The 20327-nt window shown below is 45.2% G+C and overlaps 3 protein-coding genes across 3 annotated transcripts; 1 reads left to right on the forward strand and 2 right to left on the reverse strand.

Moving 5' to 3' along the window:
- The first annotated feature begins 1790 nt into the window (after nucleotides 1-1790).
- LOC147259831 (neurofilament medium polypeptide-like) lies at nucleotides 1791-5882 on the forward strand. The gene is made up of 4 exons (XM_086206036.1): nucleotides 1791-2556; nucleotides 3656-3855; nucleotides 3961-4085; nucleotides 4175-5882. Exons 1-4 carry the CDS (start codon nucleotides 1803-1805, stop codon nucleotides 5298-5300), a joined length of 2205 nt encoding a protein of 734 aa, XP_086062162.1. The 5' UTR covers nucleotides 1791-1802; the 3' UTR covers nucleotides 5301-5882.
- Nucleotides 5883-7089: 1207 nt separating this feature from the next.
- On the reverse strand, nucleotides 7090-14704 carry thoc5 (THO complex 5). The gene is made up of 20 exons (XM_086205280.1): nucleotides 14573-14704; nucleotides 14200-14304; nucleotides 13590-13733; nucleotides 12898-13011; nucleotides 12490-12587; nucleotides 12071-12217; nucleotides 11856-11970; nucleotides 11480-11612; nucleotides 10910-10987; nucleotides 10741-10784; nucleotides 10090-10189; nucleotides 9251-9359; nucleotides 8574-8675; nucleotides 8384-8480; nucleotides 8186-8297; nucleotides 7994-8097; nucleotides 7821-7908; nucleotides 7608-7723; nucleotides 7338-7528; nucleotides 7090-7253 (listed from the first exon to the last, which is right to left on the reverse strand). Exons 2-20 carry the CDS (start codon nucleotides 14296-14298, stop codon nucleotides 7190-7192), a joined length of 2055 nt encoding a protein of 684 aa, XP_086061406.1. The 5' UTR covers nucleotides 14299-14304; nucleotides 14573-14704; the 3' UTR covers nucleotides 7090-7189.
- Nucleotides 14705-15600: 896 nt separating this feature from the next.
- On the reverse strand, nucleotides 15601-20272 carry tfip11 (tuftelin interacting protein 11). Its single transcript, XM_086206038.1, has 15 exons — nucleotides 20062-20272; nucleotides 19489-19698; nucleotides 19183-19345; nucleotides 18911-19067; nucleotides 18677-18804; nucleotides 18415-18576; nucleotides 18089-18280; nucleotides 17824-18003; nucleotides 17535-17669; nucleotides 17350-17453; nucleotides 17094-17262; nucleotides 16740-16983; nucleotides 16468-16610; nucleotides 16214-16379; nucleotides 15601-16113 (listed from the first exon to the last, which is right to left on the reverse strand). The coding sequence occupies exons 2-15, from the start codon at nucleotides 19695-19697 to the stop codon at nucleotides 15767-15769; spliced, it is 2499 nt and encodes an 832-aa protein (XP_086062164.1). The 5' UTR covers nucleotide 19698; nucleotides 20062-20272; the 3' UTR covers nucleotides 15601-15766.
- Between the last annotated feature and the right edge of the window lie 55 nt (nucleotides 20273-20327).

Raw genomic sequence — 20327 nt, forward strand, 5'->3', positions numbered from 1 at the left:
CACCATGGAAGGATGAGGGAAGCTCCTGACCACCACTGCTGCACCCTCGGACCACAAACGGCATGTGCAAAATATCCTGCCTGCTCTGGCTCCCTGTAGTTGTTCACCTCCCTGGATTAGGTTTCAACATTTTTCTCTGCATCGATTCTATTTTCCATTTCTCTCTTCACTGTTGTCTCTCCAGCTGTCCCTTCAAGGACAAGGCTGTTACATGGCAGGAGCCTCCCACCTCCTCTTCTCCTTTTCAATGTCATTTACATGGCAAGACTTAACAATCCTAATAATAAGAGATGCATAAAGATGTTGCAGTGATTAAACCACACGTGGCGGCCAACAACAGCGTTAATGTGTCTGATTGTCTTCTATCTCTTTATGGCAGGGTTTATTCTGTTATTACCTCAAAGCTTTGGTTAAAGAACCACAAATGCAGTCTCTGACCTTCATCACTGACAAAAAAATGAGTATTTTTTTCTCTGTGGACTTGAGCATGTTACGCTTGATTGCATAATAAGGTAGTAGGGAACCGACTACGCTGCTGCATCATGTATAAAACATGAAGCTAGTAGAAGCGTGGGGCGTGACCCTGAATATCTCCTCAGCAGGTAGCATACCGTGCAAAACCAACACCTACATGCAAATTTGATATAACAGCAGAGCAAACTGTGTGGGGTTGGAGAAAAAAGCGCCCGAGGATGATAGAGATATTGGGTTGAGCCTCAGGCTGACAACATGCATGTTTACAGGGACGGTAAATGGCTGACAACAGAGGAATAACTGTGAGCTGATGCACACACCTGAAGGGAAAAGCATATTTGTTTCTGTTCCTTTAAGGTATGCAGAGTAAACTCACTCACCCTTTGTGAGTTTGTGTGATCAATATGTGCTGGACGTGCTCTTCAGAGTGGATCTCCTCAGAGCAGACATCCCCTCACATCAGCACAGGCAGTTGTTTCTGTGTGAATGCTGTATCATCGTCCTGGTGTGCATGCACTATAAAGTTGCCCCCTTTTTTTTCTCTTTTTTTTTTTGCTGCAGCTGCTGCTGTTTTGGGGCTTTTATGTCATTTTGTGTGTGTGTGTGTTTGTGTGTGTGCATCCAAAATGAGCAGAAACATATGAGATGATAGGTTTATAGTAGAAATAAGACATTAGAATGATTTTGTATTTGTGTGTGCAGATGTGTGTGTGTGTGTGCGTGTGTGTGTGTGCGTGCGTGCGTGCGTGTGTGTGTGTGTGTGTGTGTGTGTGCGTGTGTGTGTGTGAGTGTGTGTGTCTGTGTGTTGGGAGTGGGGGTGGAGGGGGTGTCTATGGCCCAGCAGTTGAGTTGACTCTCAGGGGGGTTGGTGTGGATCTGCAAACTCACACTGCAGCAGTGAAGCTACAAAGGACATCAGCAAAACACACTTCAAAGAGGCCACAGAAAACCCCCCACAATGTGAAATTTCTTCAAATGTTTAAGACAAATTTAGGGCTGAAAACATGCCAGTTGTCCTCATATATTATCTTTATACATATATGTTCTGATTTATGGCATAAAACCCCATGGGACTCACAGAAAATGTCATTGTTGTAAACTTTTAGATGATACAAAACTAATAGCCGCTGCTTCATTAAAGCAACGTCATTAACACCTTCAATCACACACATCGACCAAGTGCCTAAATGTGTGTAGGCGCTGTGTTTTAGGAGAGAAAACATATCTCTTTAAATAGAGTGTGTTCTTGTGCTGACTGGTGAGTTTTCCCTCCCTCCTATATAAACTCTGCGCTCCCCTCCTGCTGCAGTCACATCTCCTCCGCCAGCATGAGTTTCACGGTGGACCACCACTTCTACGGGCCGAGCGGCTTCCGCAAGACTCGGCCTGCCTCCGTTTCCTCCAGCGGCTTCCACTCCCAGCAGCGCCGCCGCATCACCTACAGCCAACCGTCCTCCGTGGACAGCCTGGACACCTTCAACGGCGACATGACGCGGAGGAGCGAGAAGGAGATTCTCCAGACCCTGAACGACCGCTTCGCCGGCTACATCGACAAGGTGCGAAACTTGGAGATGCATAACCGCAACTTGGAGGCAGAAGCGGCAGCGCTGCGACAGAACCAGGCCGGCCGCGCTTCCGTAGGAGAGCACTACGAGCAAGAGCTGGGTGACCTGAGGGGACTCCTGCAGCAGCTGACCGGAGACAAGGCCCGCGCTGCTCTGGAGTATGAGCACCTGGAGGAGGACATCCAGCAGCTGCGGGCCAGGTTGGATGACGAGGCACGGAACCGGGAGGAATCAGAGGCCGCTGCAAGAGCCATGAAGAAGTACGTGGAGGAGTGCCGGCTGGCGCGGCAGGAGCTGGACAAGAAGCTCGGTGCCCTGGAGGAGGAGGCCGCCTTCCTTAAGAAGAACCACGAGGAAGAAGTGGCGGAACTTCTCGCGCAGATTCAGAGCGCGCAGGTGAGCTTTGATATGCGGGACACGATGAAGGCGGACGTCACCGGCGCGCTGAGAGAGATCCGCACACAGCTCGACTGTCACGCATCCAAGAGTGCAACACACGCCGAGGAGTGGTTCCGAGGTAAGCTGGGTCAGAGGAGAAAAACACCCATAAAGTTCTGATTCCATTGAGAACGCGGGCGCTTGTTCTCTGTCCGCGGTGCTGAAACCCTCTTCGAAGTTATGACGTTTTTGTTTGTTTTTTGTTTGTTTCTTTCTGTAAAGACTGCGAAAAAAGAAGACACCTTCCTGTGAAACTGTGAAGAGTTTATTTTATTTTTTAGGGGGGGGGGTGGTTAGAACGTGAGTTGATGATTACCCTCTGTTAGTGTAGAGAAGTAAATGTAGAGAGCAGCTCGCCCCTCCTACCTGTAGGACGTTAACTTTCACGTTGCGTTTAAGACCGCAGCAGTGAGGACATTTGAGCTCTGAGACAGAATGAGTCTAATAGATAATGACCTCTGTTGCTGCAGACCAGCCATGTACACTGAAGGATGCACCGCAGGAGTGAGAAGGCACACAGAGGCGATAATAATACATTTGCCCTCTCACTGTGGGTAGCAGCTCGTTCTGGCTTGTGCCTAATGTGCCTCTTGTTGTTGTGTTGGTGGATTTTACCTCCAACTTGAACCTCTAGAAATAGAACAGTCGCTTCAAGGTCACGTTGGCAGACAAGAGGGGCTTCATTAGGAGCTGAAGCCCCGTCAGAGAGAAGTGAGGCGACCACAGTAACCTAGGCGACTTCCTCCTTGCAGACAGGTGCAGGGTAGTCCTGCTGAGCTGGGACTAATCAAACTGAGGCTGTTGAAGGATTAAGAGTGAGCAGCCGCCACGATACGGGACTGAACAGCTTGACCCCAGTAGCACATCCATGCTGACCTGAATGTCCTTCCCTGAGGTGTCCAGCTGACTGCAGCAGTGTTGCTCATTCACTCATCCAGCGAGGGGGGGGGGGGGGGGGGCGGCTGAGTCAGACCCCTGACTGACAAACAGACTCTCCCAGGTGTCTGCTTTCTAAGGGCTTCAAGAAAAAGGTCAAATGTCTTGTTGCAAAAAATAAATAAATAAATAAAGCAGATAAAAATGCTTCTTTAGCATGCACACACATATCAGCTGGGGTGAGAGGCACGACGCAGCAAAATCTGACTTCTAAATCATACACGATATGCTTGAATTTCTAGTGCGTATGGACCGCCTGACCGAGGCAGCCAGGACTAACCAAGATGCAATTCGTGGAACCCAAGAGGAGATCGTAGAGTACCGTCGCCAGCTGCAGAACCGCACCATCGAGCTGGAGGCTCTCCGAGGAACCAAGGACTCTCTGGAGAGGCAGCGTATGGAGAGTGAAGACAGACACCATGAAGACCTTAACTCCCTGCAGGCAGGACACCAGCGCAGACTCCAGAAAAGCACAAAATATTCTTACCCATGACACATTAATTGCATCCACATGTGACGTGTTTGGTTGTGTGATTTCACTTTGCAGGAGACCATCAATCAGCTGGACAATGAACTGAAAACTACCAAATGGGAAATGGCCAGCCAGCTGAAAGATTACCAGGAGCTGCTGAATGTGAAGATGGCTCTGGATATCGAGATTGCAGCGTATAGGTCGGGGCAGGATTAAATCGCAGATAGAATTTGATCATTCGGCTTTTTCTTGTCAAAAGTGATTTCTTGTGTCTTTGTCTTCATAACAGGAAGTTACTGGAGGGAGAGGAGAACCGTCTGGTGACAGGAGGAAGTCCCTACTCCTACCTGGAGAGCAGGCTCTCTGCTCACTTGAAAGTGAAAGGAGAGGAGATCTCTGACACTGTCATTGTGGAAGAACAGACAGATGAGACCCAGGTGACAGAGGTGACAGAGGAAGCAGAGGAGGAGGCGGAGGAAGAGGAGGAGAAGGAGGAAGAAGAGGCAGGAGAGGAAGAAGAGGAGGAAGGTGAGGAAACCAAAGAAGATGAGGAAGAAACTGAAGAAGGAGAAGAAAAGGCAGAGGAAGAGGAGGGAGAAGAAGAGAAAGAAGAGGAGAAGGGAGAGGAAGAAGAGGCCATTGAGGAGGACGAGAAATCCAAATCCCCAGAAAAAGCCCAGTCCCCTCCATCAAAATCTCCCCAGCCGAAGTCCCCTCAACCCAAATCTCCAGCTGTCAAATCACCAGATTCCAAATCACCAGATTCCAAATCCCCACCAGCCAAATCCCCGATGCCCAAATCCCCCGCAGGAGAGGAGTCCAAGTCACCAGAGTCCAAATCCCCAGCCAGCAAATCCCCCCAACCTAAGTCCCCTCCTCCCAAGACACCCGAACCAAAGTCTCCTGAAAAAGAGAAGGCCAAGCCAGTCTCTGCCAAGGACACCCCTAAAGAGGAGAAGAAAGAGGAGAAGCCTCAGCCTGTCAAAGAGGAGAAGAAGGAGCAACCAGTGAAGGATGAGAAGAAGGCGGAGTCAAAGGAGAAAGAGCCCGAGAGCAAACCGGAAACAAAGAGCGAAAGCAAAGATGCACCAAAGAAGGAAGACACAAAACCTGCAAGTAAGCCAGCGGAGGACAAACCCGCCTCCAAGCCTGAGCCCAAAGAGAGCACTCCCCCAGCCAAGCAGGAGAAGCCCTCTGCTCCTGCATCGGAGAAGGCCGAGCCAGAGGCAAAGCCTGAAAAACCAGAGAGCAAGAAAGAGGAGAAGAAGCCAGAGGAGAAACCTGCACCTAAAACCGAGAAACCAGAGACCAAGAAAGAGGAGAAGAAGGAGGAGAAAAAAGACAGCAAGGACGTGAAAGAAGGAGGGAAGACAGAGAAATCCTCTGGCACCGAGTCAAAGGAAGCAAAGAAGTAAGCTGTGTTTCAGCGCCGGAGGGAGTGGAGATGCCAAAGAACTCTGAGGGAGGAAGTGGAGGGTAAAGAGCAGGCTAGAATTACCCAGCTGTTCAGGTGGGCACCTCGGTGTCCGACAAAAGCCAGTGACAGTATGTTAGCAATAGAGATTTCTGTAGCAAATAACCCCTGCTCCTCAGTATGACCATTACGCCCCCTTGATGCTTCTGATGTATGACTAGTGACTGCAGAATGCTCCTTTATCTGAATGTGACAACCGTCCTTAATGATTTAACAAGTGCATTTAAACGGAATCCCACTGACGGGGACCACAGAGGCCTGCTGTAACTGCACAAGCCTTCCAGGGTAGAGATGTCATGCTTAAGATTGTGAGATATTGATTATAAAAATATATATTTAAGGAGATACAAATGTCTATACTATATTTACAGATACATCTATGTAAGAAAGACTTGAATTTGCTTGTTGTGCACCTTAAAGCAGCTTCTCCCGACAGGTGAACTGCAGTATCTCACTCCTCTGGTCTGCAAAGATGACTGTGCTATGTATAAACTGCTGAGAATATGCAACATGAAACAAATAAAGATGAAAAAAAAAAAAAAGGATTTGGAAGTTTGTTTGTTTTTTTCCTCTCCAGCTGTTTACATTGCAGAAAAAAACCTAAACAAATATTCATGGATAAAAATGTCAATAATAGCTAGTAATAGAAGGTTCAAAGCCTTAAAGGTAAATGCTGAATTGCACTGCATTGCGGCGAAGGGGAAGGGGGAGCTGCCCCCTCCTCACATCCGAGAGACCACGCTCATGTATAAATCAGGAGTCGTGATGCTCGCCTGCTCAGAACAGACTCAATTTTCCTTTTATTATCCATCTGTCTCACTGCCACACTGCCCAGTAGCCCTGTTTTACCCCACCCTCATTTTTAATGAGCTCATCATGACCACGCAAAATAAAGTGGAGGAGAAACACATCCTTGTCAGTTTTGGTCACAGTTCAATTTAAATCGATACTTTTCTACAGTCTCGTACAGAAGAGCTGCTGTACGTCTGATCTGTTGACAAGGATGACAGCTTGATAACAAAGTCTGTCTCGTTAAGGAGCCAAAACTCATTTAAATCACTGATAAACCTGTTTTACTGAACTTTACTGACACTGGACTCACTTCAGCCTCCATGGGAAGGATTTTGACAGAAGGCAAGCTTGAATCTGGGCAGCTGCCTGGAACCTGGACAGAGTCCTCATCCTGGGGTGCACCAAGACACATAGAGGTCACCTAGACCAGTAGGCGCAAGTCATTGGTTGAGCTTTGGCTGTCTGCAGCAGGGAATATTGAGCTATAAATGGTCAGGTTCTTCCTACTGCTGCTAGCGGATTGCGTGACACAAACAGCCGAAGGAGCTGTAGCAGAAGCCACTCTGGCAGGTTAGCAGCTGCTGCAGACCTGATTTCTGCATCCTATCTCCTGATGCATAACAAATAACGAGCAATACTTCTGACAAACACATTTCTGTAGACGGTGGAACTACACTTCAGTCACGCGAGCTCGGAGGACACATTTGAAGACCAATGATCGTGTCCACGACACACTAACTGTTGTTTTCAATGAACACGATTCTCTGCAGAACTCAGCTCAGCGTTGCACTGAATGACAAGAGCATGATAATCAGCTAGCAGAGACCAGACCTATAAATAGAACAGCAGAGACAGGTGGAGGTAGAGAGGCAGGCCGAGGGATAGAACCAGTAATTTTAGAACATAACAGACTAGATACACTCTTTCAAGAAAATAACAAGATGTTTTTTTTATTTTCAAACGACTGTAAAGACTTAAAAAGTTATTCAGGGTCACAAAGGTAAGCTTGAAGGAGCTGAGAGAACGATGTGGACAGTTTTAGCGATGACTGAAGAAGCCCTGAGGATGGTTGTACTTGAATGGCTTCAGACGATTTGGACCCCTGAAATTAAAAGGACAGAGGTCAGAGATAAACTTTATCAGCAGCTTTGACAGGTTGAAAGTTTTTCTACCAATGACTTCGTACCTGACAGTGCGCAAACACATCTTTTCGCGAGGAAACTCTCTTGGCCCCTCCACACTGTCATCTTGTCCTTCGGTCTCCAAATACACATCCAGACAGACACATAGGCGTGCAATTTGATTGGTCAGGAGCTGGTGCCCTGGACGGGGTCCCTGCAGTTCATTTTTGAACACATTCACCTCACTCTCCATGGCCTACACAGGTAAAAGATGCGTCAGTTTCAACAAATCACAAGTTTAAAGGGAATTAAAGATCACAACTGAAAAGTCATACTCGAAGGTTGTCGTCAGTGCGTCCACTGCGTTCTCCCTTCCAGCTGAGAGAGAAGGAGAATAGAGGAGAGACTTCTGGGTAACGTGGACTCAGCACAACAGCAGCCTGGAGGCGAGCTACAGGGAAAAAAATATAAAACAACAAACAGATTGTTTAATTATAGAAACTCCTTAACACCGACGCATTAATTAATAACACATTGATCTGACGTACCTGTGCCTCTCTCCACCACGGCCATGAAGTACAAATCAGTCTCCTTTGCGAGACCAGCATCAGTCACATGACCTGTAAATGCCAGGTTCTGGGAAAGAAGAGAAACATTATTGTCAAAGGGGTGCTGCAGTACAACTCCAGTGACTCAAAGCTGTGCAGGAATGTGTGTGTACCATGTAGTCCTGGTGTGTGATGGTGGTCCAGCGAGCTAAGCGGGAGATGATCTTGGCTGGAAAGAGGTGCTGACACTCGCTGGTGACCGGGATGATGCTGTGCTCTGATAACAGGAGAAAAAAACTACCTCAGCCACAGCTGACAGTCTCTTCAACAGGGGCATTTAATTAATGTGGTAACCGATACGTTACCTAAGGAGGCAAACTGCTTCTGCAAAGCCAAGCGAGACTGAACTCGTCCCCTCAGCAGCTTAATGCTGGTCTCCATGTGGCTGGCGCTCAAGGAACTGCCCACACGCACACCCTGGGAAAACAGACAAGATCCAGTAATGCACAGATTCACACAGAAACTCTCAGAAGACTGACGTCAGCCCACGCATGTGCACACACCTCTGACACGTCACTTGGAAAATGAAGCCCTCCAAGACTTTGGACCCACATGTAGGGATGGCCCAGGTCATCCACATAGTCAGCAAAAGAAACTATCCTGTAAAATAAGATGAGCACTTAATTCTGCTGGATTTCCACGATAGGAGTTGCTTCACTAACATTACGGCTCTGAATGACTTCAAATTCGTACCCCACTTTGTCAAACTGGTAGCGATTGGCTGGATTGGGAGTTTCTCTTCCATGATCGCCTGAGTAGAGACAGCTGAGAAGAGTTTCTGACTTCAGCAGATCCCTGCAAAAGAGCAAATTATTCAAAGGTTCTGTTCATGGTCACATAAGTTTGTGATTTGACGATGCACATGAGGAAGTTTCACGTTAGACATTTGAAAAACTGTTCCACAAAGTTTTTTCTCTCGCTTGTTTGCAGTGTTTTTCCCTCCTTTTTTGAAAGGGTGAATATGCAAAAAGAGAGATGGCAATCGCCCCCTCTTTTGTTAACTGAGCTGTGACATAGCCGATCTTTGCCTCATGTGACTGACGAGCTGTTTCCGCCACCACCGTCTCCACAATAGTGGCTTATAAACAATTACAACTTGTCCAGCCGCAAGTGCGTTCTCAGCACTTGTCCATTTTAAAAGTGAAAAAGGACTCTTCTTCTACTCAGTTTGCTATAGCCACAGGCCTGTGGAACGCGGCTTTAAGCGCCATCTTCTGGTCTATTCTATTTGATCCAAAGCAGCTCACAGAAACATGCCTACCTTACTTTTTTGTAACAATGCCCACAATTCACTTAAAATAGCTTGATAATAAAATGGGTGCAACTATGGGAGGACACGAATGGCTAAAAATATGAGGACTCTCACATACCCTGCACTGATGGCTGTGTTCAGGTCGGTGGTGGCAGAGACCTTGGTCTTGACTGTCATAATGTTCAGATTCATCAGGTAGTAGAAGTAGAGGTGGAGGATGCTGCCATCTGTGGAGGGACGATGGATAACACATGGTGATGAGCTAATCCAACACAAGCTGAACTCAACACTCCCTCTTCCCCCTCTTTTCATTTATCCTCCCTGTGAATGTCCCACAGGGTTTACCTCACACTGCAGCACACTGGAGAGCAATAACAGGGCGCGGTTGTGATGGAAGTGAGAAGCACCCATGGGATACATTCTATGCTGATGATCTTCCTATGCTCCACTCTCTGCAGTCACAGTGAACTCAGTAACCTGCCGTCGCTTGCAGACGCTGCTCAGGTTTTGCTTTTTGTGCAGTAAACAGATGACTGCAGCTGGGAGCAGGGAGGGCAACAGGGGAGGTTTAGGAAATGAAAGCAGGAGTAAGGAGAGGCTGGAGATGAGGAAAATCAGCATACAGCATGTTGCAGAAGCTGCAGATCCACAGTGCTGCAAGCATCTCTCTCACCTCTCTCCTCCTCCTTTAGGTAGAGTAAAGCCTGCAATGCAGATCTCCCTATAATCTGTCACTGTTCCCTCTATCACCAGCAGAGGGAGGAGGAGGGTCAAGTCATGTCAGTGCATAGCAGAATGGGCCACACTAACTTTTCATCTGGTTTGTTATAAATGAGGGTTAGGGTGGTGGTGGTGGTGTACAACTTATTATTGCTTTTGTTTTGCTGACATTGAGATGAAGGTGGTTACGCTCGCACCACTGGAGGAAGCGTGTGACTGCGCTGCGGTGCGAGTTACCTTTACACTTCAGGTCAAAACAGAGGGACAGTGGGTGCCGCTTCAGCATTTCTCGTCTTTTGTCATCCATTTGGCCTCCTGTCGTCGGCCGCCTCCTCTTCTGTGAAGAGAAATATAAAGCAGAGGAAATTGGAAATGAAAGATGAAAATACATATATAAACAAATGAAAAAAACAATTTACATCAAATTTCAGCTGCTGAAGTACTATAATAGTGGTCTAGTATTTCAGATTTCTATTGCAGGTGAAAGTTATGACTTGAAATATGGGCTGGAAGTAGAGACATGCATTTCTTCCCAGATGAGTATTTTGGAAAATAAATATTTCCAGATATACAGATGTATCCAGAGAAACATCCAGACACCAGTCTGACAACAAACCAGCGGTGGTTTGATGATGAGTGTGTATGCAAGAGGTAGCCTCAGGTTACTGAGCCGTTCTTGGCCAAGATTTCCCTGAATGCCCCAGCTGGCACCCGTCCAGACACAGGAAGCAATCGATGCTGCCTCCCCATACACATCAGTCTTCAAAGCATGACAGCTAAGGCCTCAGGGACAGCTTATATGTCCGTTGCAGTGATGTGTATATTATAAAAGCGGAGGACTGACTGTCCCAGAGTGAGTTTTGAGGTAAAGCCAAGCCGAAGACCCACCGTTTTCTCTTGCTCCTCCTCGGCATCTGAATCACTCTCATCATCTGGATGACACAAAGATAATCCCCTTTTAAGTTATGGATACATCTTAACAACATCTGACATCAACATTAAATGTACTGAACAAGTATCTGTAGGATGAACTAAGCATGCATCGTTGTGTCTGTACCCTGAGAATCTTCTGGAGGTTTGGACAAAGCCTTGGCCTCATCCACATCTCCACTGATTGACACATTCAGGTTCTTGTCTGGAATGAAAACACAAATCAGCCACTCGTACCTCAAATCTTTCACACAGTTTTCAGGAATCATGATGAGTATCACCAGAGGGCTTGAGTCAAGAACAACTGGACTTGTTGCAGAAGAGAACAGATGTCAGACACACAATCAGATCTTTTAACCCTCAATTTATTGCTGAAGTCCGCTCACACTTTCCTCGGTTGCCCAGTCCCAAGCCGAAGCACGACTATCCCTCTCTTGTTCGCCTACGCTCACATTTCTACATGACTGAGTACACTTGCGTCATCAATGAACTTTATGAGGCTGATATTTGCTCAGACTGACGAGAGAGAGAGAGAGAGAGAGAGAGAGAGAGAGAGAGAGAGAGAGAGAGAGAGAGAGAGAAGAAAAAACAAAACACTTCATGAGTAAGGCTTTGCTCCTCTTCCCCTGACCCATAGCGAGTGTATCCTGACCCAGATGGTGGATCATTTTTTCCAGACACACAAATAATTCCTCACCGCAGGCCTGGCCATAAGCATTGGCTTGAACAAACAGGACGTAGAGGGGTGGAGGCAGGTGGCGGGCAATCTCAGTCTGTTTCTGAGTCTGTTCAAAAGGCATGGACAGGTATTCCTGCACCGGCAGAGAGGCCTGTGACAGCAGACAGGGGACAAATCATAAAACCATTAAAAGGGAATTGGCAGCAATTAAGGTTAATGGCACCACTTTACTTTGAATGATAATTAAGAAGTAAATAAATGTACAGTATCATACATTATGAATAAATTATATACTTTTAAAGCAATTTGCTTTGTCAATGTTCCAAGCTGGATACAAAAAAGACAATATGTTGCAATTAAAGCTCAAACACAGCACACTGGCTGGTGTTTATACCTGCATGATGGCATTCAGTCCTGGCTGCAGGCTCCTCAGATGTTCCTTCTTCACCTCAATGCCCTTCTGGATTTTCTCCTTCGTAGCCTGGGACTCTTTGTATTTCTCTGCCAGCCTACATCAAAACACAAGCATTCAACAAGCTGCTACAAATACACAAAGCCTCTCGAGCCCAGCATGCTACTGACGAACTGTGGCGTGCAAAGGTTCCGTACCTCTTCCTCTGTTCAAGTTCCCAGTCCAGTCGGGCCAGTGTGAGCTGGTGAGGATCACTTTTTGTGAGGCTTGGCCTTGAAATCTCCTGTGGTGCATCCTGGTAGAACTCCTCCTCACTCACTAGGTCTATCTCTTCATGTTTAGATCTGTGACAGAGACAAGATCTTACATGTTGAGTAAGGTGGGAATGCTCCAACTGCAGTCACTCTTACTTTTAATGTTCTTTATGAACAGATGTGCCATCTTCTCAGTGGCTTCACATGACTTGGCTTTTTCAGAAACCACTTTGCAATCTCAAATTTAAGAGCTGTAAGTAGAGTTCTTACAGGAGAGAATTATGCTTTCTTTGCATATATTTCAGTTATTTCGCTTTGTCTGAAGTAAATGTCATGAGATTTTTTTTTTTTTTTGCACTTACTTGAACTCCAGACATTTGCTGATCTCCTTCTGAAGATGCATCACCTCATACAGAAGATTCTGCAACTGAAGGTGCAGCACATCCACTTTCTGCTTTGCCTGTGGGGAGACCAACAAAATTATATGCCAAACAACATTTCATAAAGTTCAGAATCTGAATCGAACTGACAATAGCAGACCGCAGGGCATATGAAAACCCTATATGCTGACAGTAGCAGCAGCTAGGTGTTATATATACACAGTAGAAACAAAATGCTTGGTCAACTTGCCTTCCCTCAGCAGAAAAGGGAGATGAGGCAGCACTTTTTTTAACAAATGAATGGAATACAGAGAATTTCATCTAAACTGGTGTTTCTCCCGATTCTAATATCCCCTCTCTAATAAATACGGGACAGAGCGATGGAGTTACCTCATGTGTCTGGTCTCTTCCTTTCTTTAGCCGCATATGAGCCAGGCGGTTGAGTTTTTTCAGATTCATAAAGTGGATGCAGCTCTGCATGCGTCTCTGTTCAACCTCAGCACACTGAGAGGGGAAGCACATGTTAGCTTCTTTTGCTGTGGTGAAACAAAGACGTTATCTGGTCTTGATCATTAACAGAGATGTTATGCATTACATTTATAAAAACAACATACTGTATTGTATGAAAGAAGCTCCTGGCAGAGGCTCATTAAATTATGAATCCTAAAGCTGGGCAATATATTGATAAATATCATCTAAATGTGGTGTAACATTGATCTTTTTCAATACCAAAAGCTGTGATACACAAGTTTGTTTTCTAAATCGGTGCCAAAAAAGCAAATAGTGAGTGTGATTTTTCATGGCTGTATTTCTGGAATGTTTCACGTCGGGTGAAAACTACATTTTCAACCTCATTAAACCTATGCAGAACCAATAACATACGTGACGACTGGGATTTTCCCTCTCAAATCAGATAATGTGATACGCATTGATAATGAAGAAAGGCCTCTGAATATCATGATAATCATTTCGTACTATATCACCCAGCTCTGGCTGAACCCATATAATCACTGACAACACAAGCTGATAAACTGAGGTTACAATGTGCTCACATTTGTTGATACTGAAAGCATAAATCTCACCCCCTCTTTGGCTCCATTGGCTTTGAGCTCCTGGATCTCCCCCATCAGGGTGGCCAAACTTTCACACGACTCTTTGTACTGCAGGTAGTCCTGCTCAGGATCCCTGCCATCGAGCTCCACCTCCTCACTATACACACGTGCATCCTGGAATATATAAAATGAACACATCAGCTCTACAGCCATTTTAACATGGATCTGCAAGTCCTGCTTCTACTTGGGCCCTCTTTACCTTCCTTGAACTCCACGCAATTAAGTCACTTCAACATAACCAGCAAGAACATATGATGAAGTTGATGATTCGTTTCAAAGTATAAAATATTTATCATGACTGCCAACACTTGGTCCCATATGCATATTGCGGGAGACATTTGTTGCTCTCACATATATTCAACAGATAATACATTTGTAACACTTATCAAACATTTATTTTCTGATTGCCCTTACAGGTTGCAAAGTCTACTCTGTCACCGTATGTGGCAGACTGGCCATTAGCTGTAGTCGGCACAGACTTACAGAAATTCTACCCACCTTGAAGTGGCTTTTAAGTCTGTTTGAGTTTTCAAGTTAAAGATTTTGTTGTGACCCACACTTCTGCTCAGCTGCAGCGTACCTGCATATCCCCCTCTCCTCGACCTCGCTTCACCTCCGGGGTCCCTCCGTCAGTGCGGAGAACCTTTGATTTTCGCTTCTTGAGGGCGTCTGTTGACATTGTTGGCTAAGAATAACACAGGGGATACACACGCTTTATGTGAGTGAAATAAAAGTAAACAATGAACTCATAGAACGCTATCTATCTACATGTAATGATTTAAGAAACCACCAATATTTCCCAGTGTTAGCCTCCGGTAGCCGTGAAGCTAACAGTCGAGTTCCTTTGCTAGCAACGATTAGCTTTTCGGCACATAAAGGCAGTTTCCCGATCGAACATTATTAATTGTAATTATTGATTATATTTTTACACTAAGATGTTTATGAATACTCACGTATTTCCAATAATATTTAAAAAAACCTCTTAAATTATAAAATCTTGCGTGTGTGCCGATATCTAAAATACTTTGTCCCCACTTAGCACCGAATACGGACGGAAGTCCTCCAGTGTCAAAAAAAGAGAGCGGATAGGCGAACGAGACAACGTCGCAGCTGTAGCGCCACCTATAGACACCAATGTGTCAAGTTATTCTCAGAAATACGGTGACGGGGTATTTATTAATAAGACACGAAAATACTTCTGTAAAAATAGCGATACGTGCTTACATGTAATGACAGCAGAATATTAAAGTAAGAGATAAAAATGTACACGTGAAAAGGCATAGACTGAGTAACCTATGTCACTAATTCTTCAGAAATTTAAAAAAATTGTTTGGGTCTTTCTTGCCTCCCTTGTCTTCATATTTACCAGAGAATGACGATAAATTTGATATCGATTAAAAAAGGCCATATTTCGTTTATTATTAGAGGATTTAATTTAGCGGAACAGTTGGTTTTAAGAACTAATATCTTTAAATACCGATTTGTCTCCAAAATTAATAAAAATCTTTTTGTTTTTGCATCTGTAGTACACCTCAGCCTACCAATTACCATCTGGGTGGCTAACACGTCACTGATATCATCCAATCACAATGTCTCATCGACTTCATCGACTAAAGAGAGAACTTGAAGGTGGAGGTCTAGTATGTTTAACCTTTAATGTCCCTTTATACATAGAGGCAGACTTAAAGATCTGACTGAAGACCAGCGCTCCTGTTTTTTTTGTACTGATGCCTGAAAAAGATAAAACATGCTGACTTTTGATTTGACTCATTCTTAACAGAGCTATCAAATGTATCCTCAACCTAATTGGAAGTCATGTGTGTGTTACCTGTGGCTGTATGCCCTTAATTTAAAGCATGCCGATGCATAAACTTCTTAAAAAGAGCTAATAGATCCCTAAATACGGTGCAGTTGTTCGTAACCACGTGCTTACTCAGGTTCCAGCTCAGATTAAAACAAAATAATGGCAAATGTTTTACGCATTCAAAAAAGATTTATTCACAATTCTACTGAAAATGTAAAAATGTACATGGACAAATACAACTGTATATTGAAGTAACATTAAAAGAAAACATTTGCTGCCCCTCCCTCCCTCTTTTTTTTTTTTTTTTTTTTAACATCAGGCTGGGCAGGAAGTCAGTCCACTCTCACTTGGCCATATCAATCAGCATCTGCAAGGATGTGGGTACCCAGGTCTTCTCTCCCTGTACAAACACAACGCCTCGATCTATGTAGATGACAATACGCCCAAATGTGTACAGCTGTTTGCCCTCATGTCGTTTGGCCACTAAGGGCATGAAGACGATGTTGTTCTCTTCAGCCTTGGTCTGGATGAGATCTTTGAAGTTTGTCGGAACGCCGGCACTGATGCCCCTGTGAGCAACGCTCTCAGCATCCCGGCGCTCCTGCATGGCCTCGTACTGGAAGTCCCTTCTTCTCTCCGTCTGTGTGAGGTAGGCAATATTCTCCCTTGCACCGGGTTGCATGTATCCACCTGTGGGAATGAACAAGAACAATTGTTGTTGTTTTTTAAAAATAATTATCAGTTTTAGAAGTAAATGTTGTCTGGACATCCAGTTGCATGTGAAACTCACCCATGCCTGAGGACACCGCGCGGTTCATGATGTCCAATGCTTCGTTGAATTTCTCTTTTATCAGAGGTTGTGACAACAAGACATCACTAAACATGCTCTTCCAGCCGAGGTACCATTTCGTGATCTCCTCGTAGTTCGGACTGTTGCTCAACCATGAACACAAGACCTGAAATCAAAAAACAAATACAACACTGTCAAATAAATAAGCAACAAATTATGAATTAGTACTTTGTTTTTAAAATATTTTAGCCGACCTGCAACCACTTCGTAAAGAAGTTTTTGTCCAGCAGGGACACAAGGCTGGAGGGGGACAGCATGCCCTCCCAGTCCATCACCCAGTGAAAGGGCTCCATCTGCTGCTGGTGAGGGTTGATAACCAGCTCTTCCAGACACAGAGCTGAGGAGGAGAACAGTGAGAAAAGGAGGAGCAGGATAAGAAAGGTATTAAAGTTGGCGGGACTGCGGTGAAATACATCTTCTCCCACTGTTGTGGCTGTTTTACGACAGTAAATGATGGAGGACACACCAAGTTTAGGGATGATGTTTTTCACCATGAAGGCCTCCCACGCTCCTGGTGTGAAAACATCTTTCCATGGCTGCAGGATGAGGCGGGCTGAGCCATCACTGGGATGCCACCGCTGCAAAGCGTTAGACAATTTGCTCCTGATGGGGGGGTAAAGAGGCTCTAGTCGAGACTGGAGCAGTGGCAGCCAAGGGTGGATCCAGGAGTGGATGGGTACGGTGTCTGTTAGAGGGTTCCAGTTATCCACCTATCAAACAGAGAACACAAAGATACAATGAGAATTTTCAAACAATAAAATATTGTTTAGGTAGATCCATATTCACAGGATCAAAAACACATAAGGCGTTTACATCTCACCTCTCGCTGCAGCCGGGGTAAAATCAGCTGTTCCAGCAGGTGGTCCAGGATCCAGTGGGGGAGAAGCGGACACCACAAGTCCACGCAGTCGACCATCGGCCCAACCATACGAGGCTGCCAGCTCGACACACAGGACCGCATCACTGGGATCCACACTTCCCACAGCAGCCTGGGCAAAGAAGGGCAATCAACAGGAGTCAACATCATGTCCGTGAAATACATTCATGCAGATATGTGAACACGGTTGGTAAGTGACCTGTGGTAAGGGTCCATATTTGAATCTGGAGCACTGGAATGGAGGTTTCTTGATTCAAGGATTGACCTCCACTGGCCAATGTCTTCCAGACAATGAGAATTGTCCTGAAAGAACCAGAGGACAGTCTGAGAAGTGGAAACTTAACTGACAGTCATAAAAAAAACAACAACTTAAACAACCCATACCTTCAGAGGATCCCAAGAGCGTAGTTTCCCTTTGAGTAATGGATGAACAACAGCTACAGCCAAGTCGGCCAGTCCCATCGTCTTATATTCTTCATAATAGTCTGTTTGTAAAGTCTCAAAGATCTGGGCACACTCCTGAGAAAACCACAGAGCAGTTACTGTACCTTCATGTTTTCAAAAACAGAAGCGTAGAACTGTGTTACATTAAGTATTCATTTATATATGATCTACTGTTTAGTCAGAAGTGTTCATCTCTCCCTGTTCCTTATGTACGAGTAGCAGTAAGTACCTGCAGGCTGGGTCCCTCCCCTGGTGCTGTCTCTCCAGATGGAAACCGGTCCACCAATGCCAGCACAGCCTCCATTCTCTGGATGGCATCTTGCTCTACATCCAGTCTGCTCTGCAGGGCGCGTGATTCGTGGCTCAGCGACACAACCACATCTTTTTCATGCTGCAGACGCCTGGCAGACTGCAGACATTGGGAATAGGATTGAGGAAGAAGCGTTGAAACCTAGAAGAGGAGTACAGAACAAATATATCTGTATTTTTCATACCTGTAATATGTCCTGTTCTGTGAGATCTATTAACAGTTGCAGGTTATGTTCAAGTTCAGGGAGAGCAAAGCCAGATCCCTTCTGGTCCCGTGTCGACATGCTCGGTGGACCTTCGTCTGGGACGCTGTGCTTGTTGGACATCTGACTGTAACTGTAATACACCTTCTGCTCTCTTCCGGTCATGTCTATTACCTACAGATGAGGAGAGACGACAGGATGACCAAGACTGAGTACAAAAGAACAAGCAGCTGACCATGTGCTTGGGTTTATTAAAAAAAAAAGATGATAAAAGAGTGAATTTGGGAAAAAATAAAACTCAAACCTACTTTGACCTGTGCCAGCTCTCCAGCAGATGCTGCTATGCTGCGTCCCACCAGTTTGCCTTTAGCCTTCAGCTCATCTACAGTTCTGTAAGAGTACTTGGGTTTCTTCTTTGCTGCAGAGCCCGCTGGATCCTTCCGCCACTGACCGAGCTCCTTCTGAAACTCCTTAACAGACAGTGAAAAATGTTTCAACACTATGTTGGTTGTCTATCCCTCATGTTTTACCACATGGGAAATCAAGGAAAAGATTTCTGCAATGTGTCACCTTTTCTTCCTCTTCCTCTGAGTCGACCACAGGAAAATCCTGAAGACTCTGCTGGGTTCGCTCATTCCCGTACGCACCCACCGCTCCCTTTCCTTTACGAACCTTCGCCTCAATTGGGTTTACAATACCTGCAGCAGTAAGAGTGTGCAAGGTCAGAAAACATTGACTCTGTTACATCTGTTTAACACATACAATCAAACTTAACCATACTGTAGTGGCCTGAGCCTTCCTGACCTTGAGCATTCTTGCCCAAGCCTTTGCCTGGTTGATAGCCCATTTTCTGCAGCAGTTTTTGTCCAATTCCCCTTGTGTGTTTCTCCCAGCTACCGATGCCTTGTCCAGACTGTATGCCGCCTGCAAACCTCTGGGACTGATTTCCACGGAAGTTACCCTGGGAAAACAACAACAACAACAACAAAAAACAATGTTTTTTTTGACAAATCATTTTGGATAATCCTTTTACTAGATGAACAGCAATGAACAAATTCACACACTATAAAATTTACCATTTGGAGTTTTTTGGGTGCAGAGCCACGAGGGGGTGGAGGTGCTGAAGGCGCTTCATCTTCAGAGTCATCAGAGCCTCCTTCTTCCTTTTGTTTCTCTTCAGCTGCAGTTTTTCTTAAACCAGCACTCACAAAATTGACAGGGGTAGTGTAGTCTTTGGACCTATAAAACGAAAAAAAAAAAAAAAACATTTAACAGGGCTTGAACAAAAATCAGCACGAAACTATCAGTAAAGCTGTCACTTTAAACACTGACATCCGCAAAAAATTTCACAACAGACTCAAAACAAAGCCATGCCTTCTTACCTCTTGCCTCCAAAGCTGGGTCTCTCATCCTCATCTGAGTCTCTCTCGGCCCAGATACCGTAGGTAGCCTGCTCCTTGCTCTGCCGGTGTCTAAGGCGGTCTGGGTTGAACTCGTTGGCCAGATCCCAGTCTGTTACCTCAAAACTTTCAACCTCTACACCTTCCTCCTCTTCCTCCCCTCTCCGCCCATATAAGTGTGACATGGACATTCTGGGAAACATAATAAATAGAATACAAAAAGTTAAATTTGACCATTCAGGAATTATAAATGGTAAGCTGCACCCAGGACGTCATGTTCCACGTTAATACTGTAGCGTGCCCAGCAGCGTTCATTGCGTTGGGTAATTATTAATTTCGGAAACGCAAACAACATCCCTTATTCTAAAACTTGTTAACCGGCACCAAATCTTTCAGTGGACGTAAACAAGTAACTGTACATGTAGCTACATTACAGATAGAACGTTACACCTGGATAATTGGGTAAAACGTAGAGTGTATATGAATGTTTAGTTATAATGTTACGGGAAGAACGTACTGGGACGTGATAGAAAAGATTTTTTTTAACCGACTCACTCGAAAGATTTCCTATTCCTCCTTTCAGAGATCAGATGAACATGTTTTCTCTTGAGGCGATTAGCTTCTAGCGCATGAGCTAACGTCACTAGCTTCCGTTCGTACCACACTGGTAAAACAAAAGTACTTCCGGTAACACCGGTATTTGCCGAAGTCGTAGGAAACCGTTGACTGCAAGTTTTATCATTCAGAATAACATATTTCAGACAGAAAATTCAGGTAAAATTTCTCATGAAAATTTCTGCTGCATAATTATTTTTTAAATG

This window comes from Aulostomus chinensis, chromosome 6 (genome assembly GCF_037954235.1).
Source record: "Aulostomus chinensis isolate RoL2024-O1b breed Wild chromosome 6, RoL_Achi_v1.0, whole genome shotgun sequence".
Lineage (NCBI taxonomy): Eukaryota > Metazoa > Chordata > Actinopteri > Syngnathiformes > Aulostomidae > Aulostomus > Aulostomus chinensis.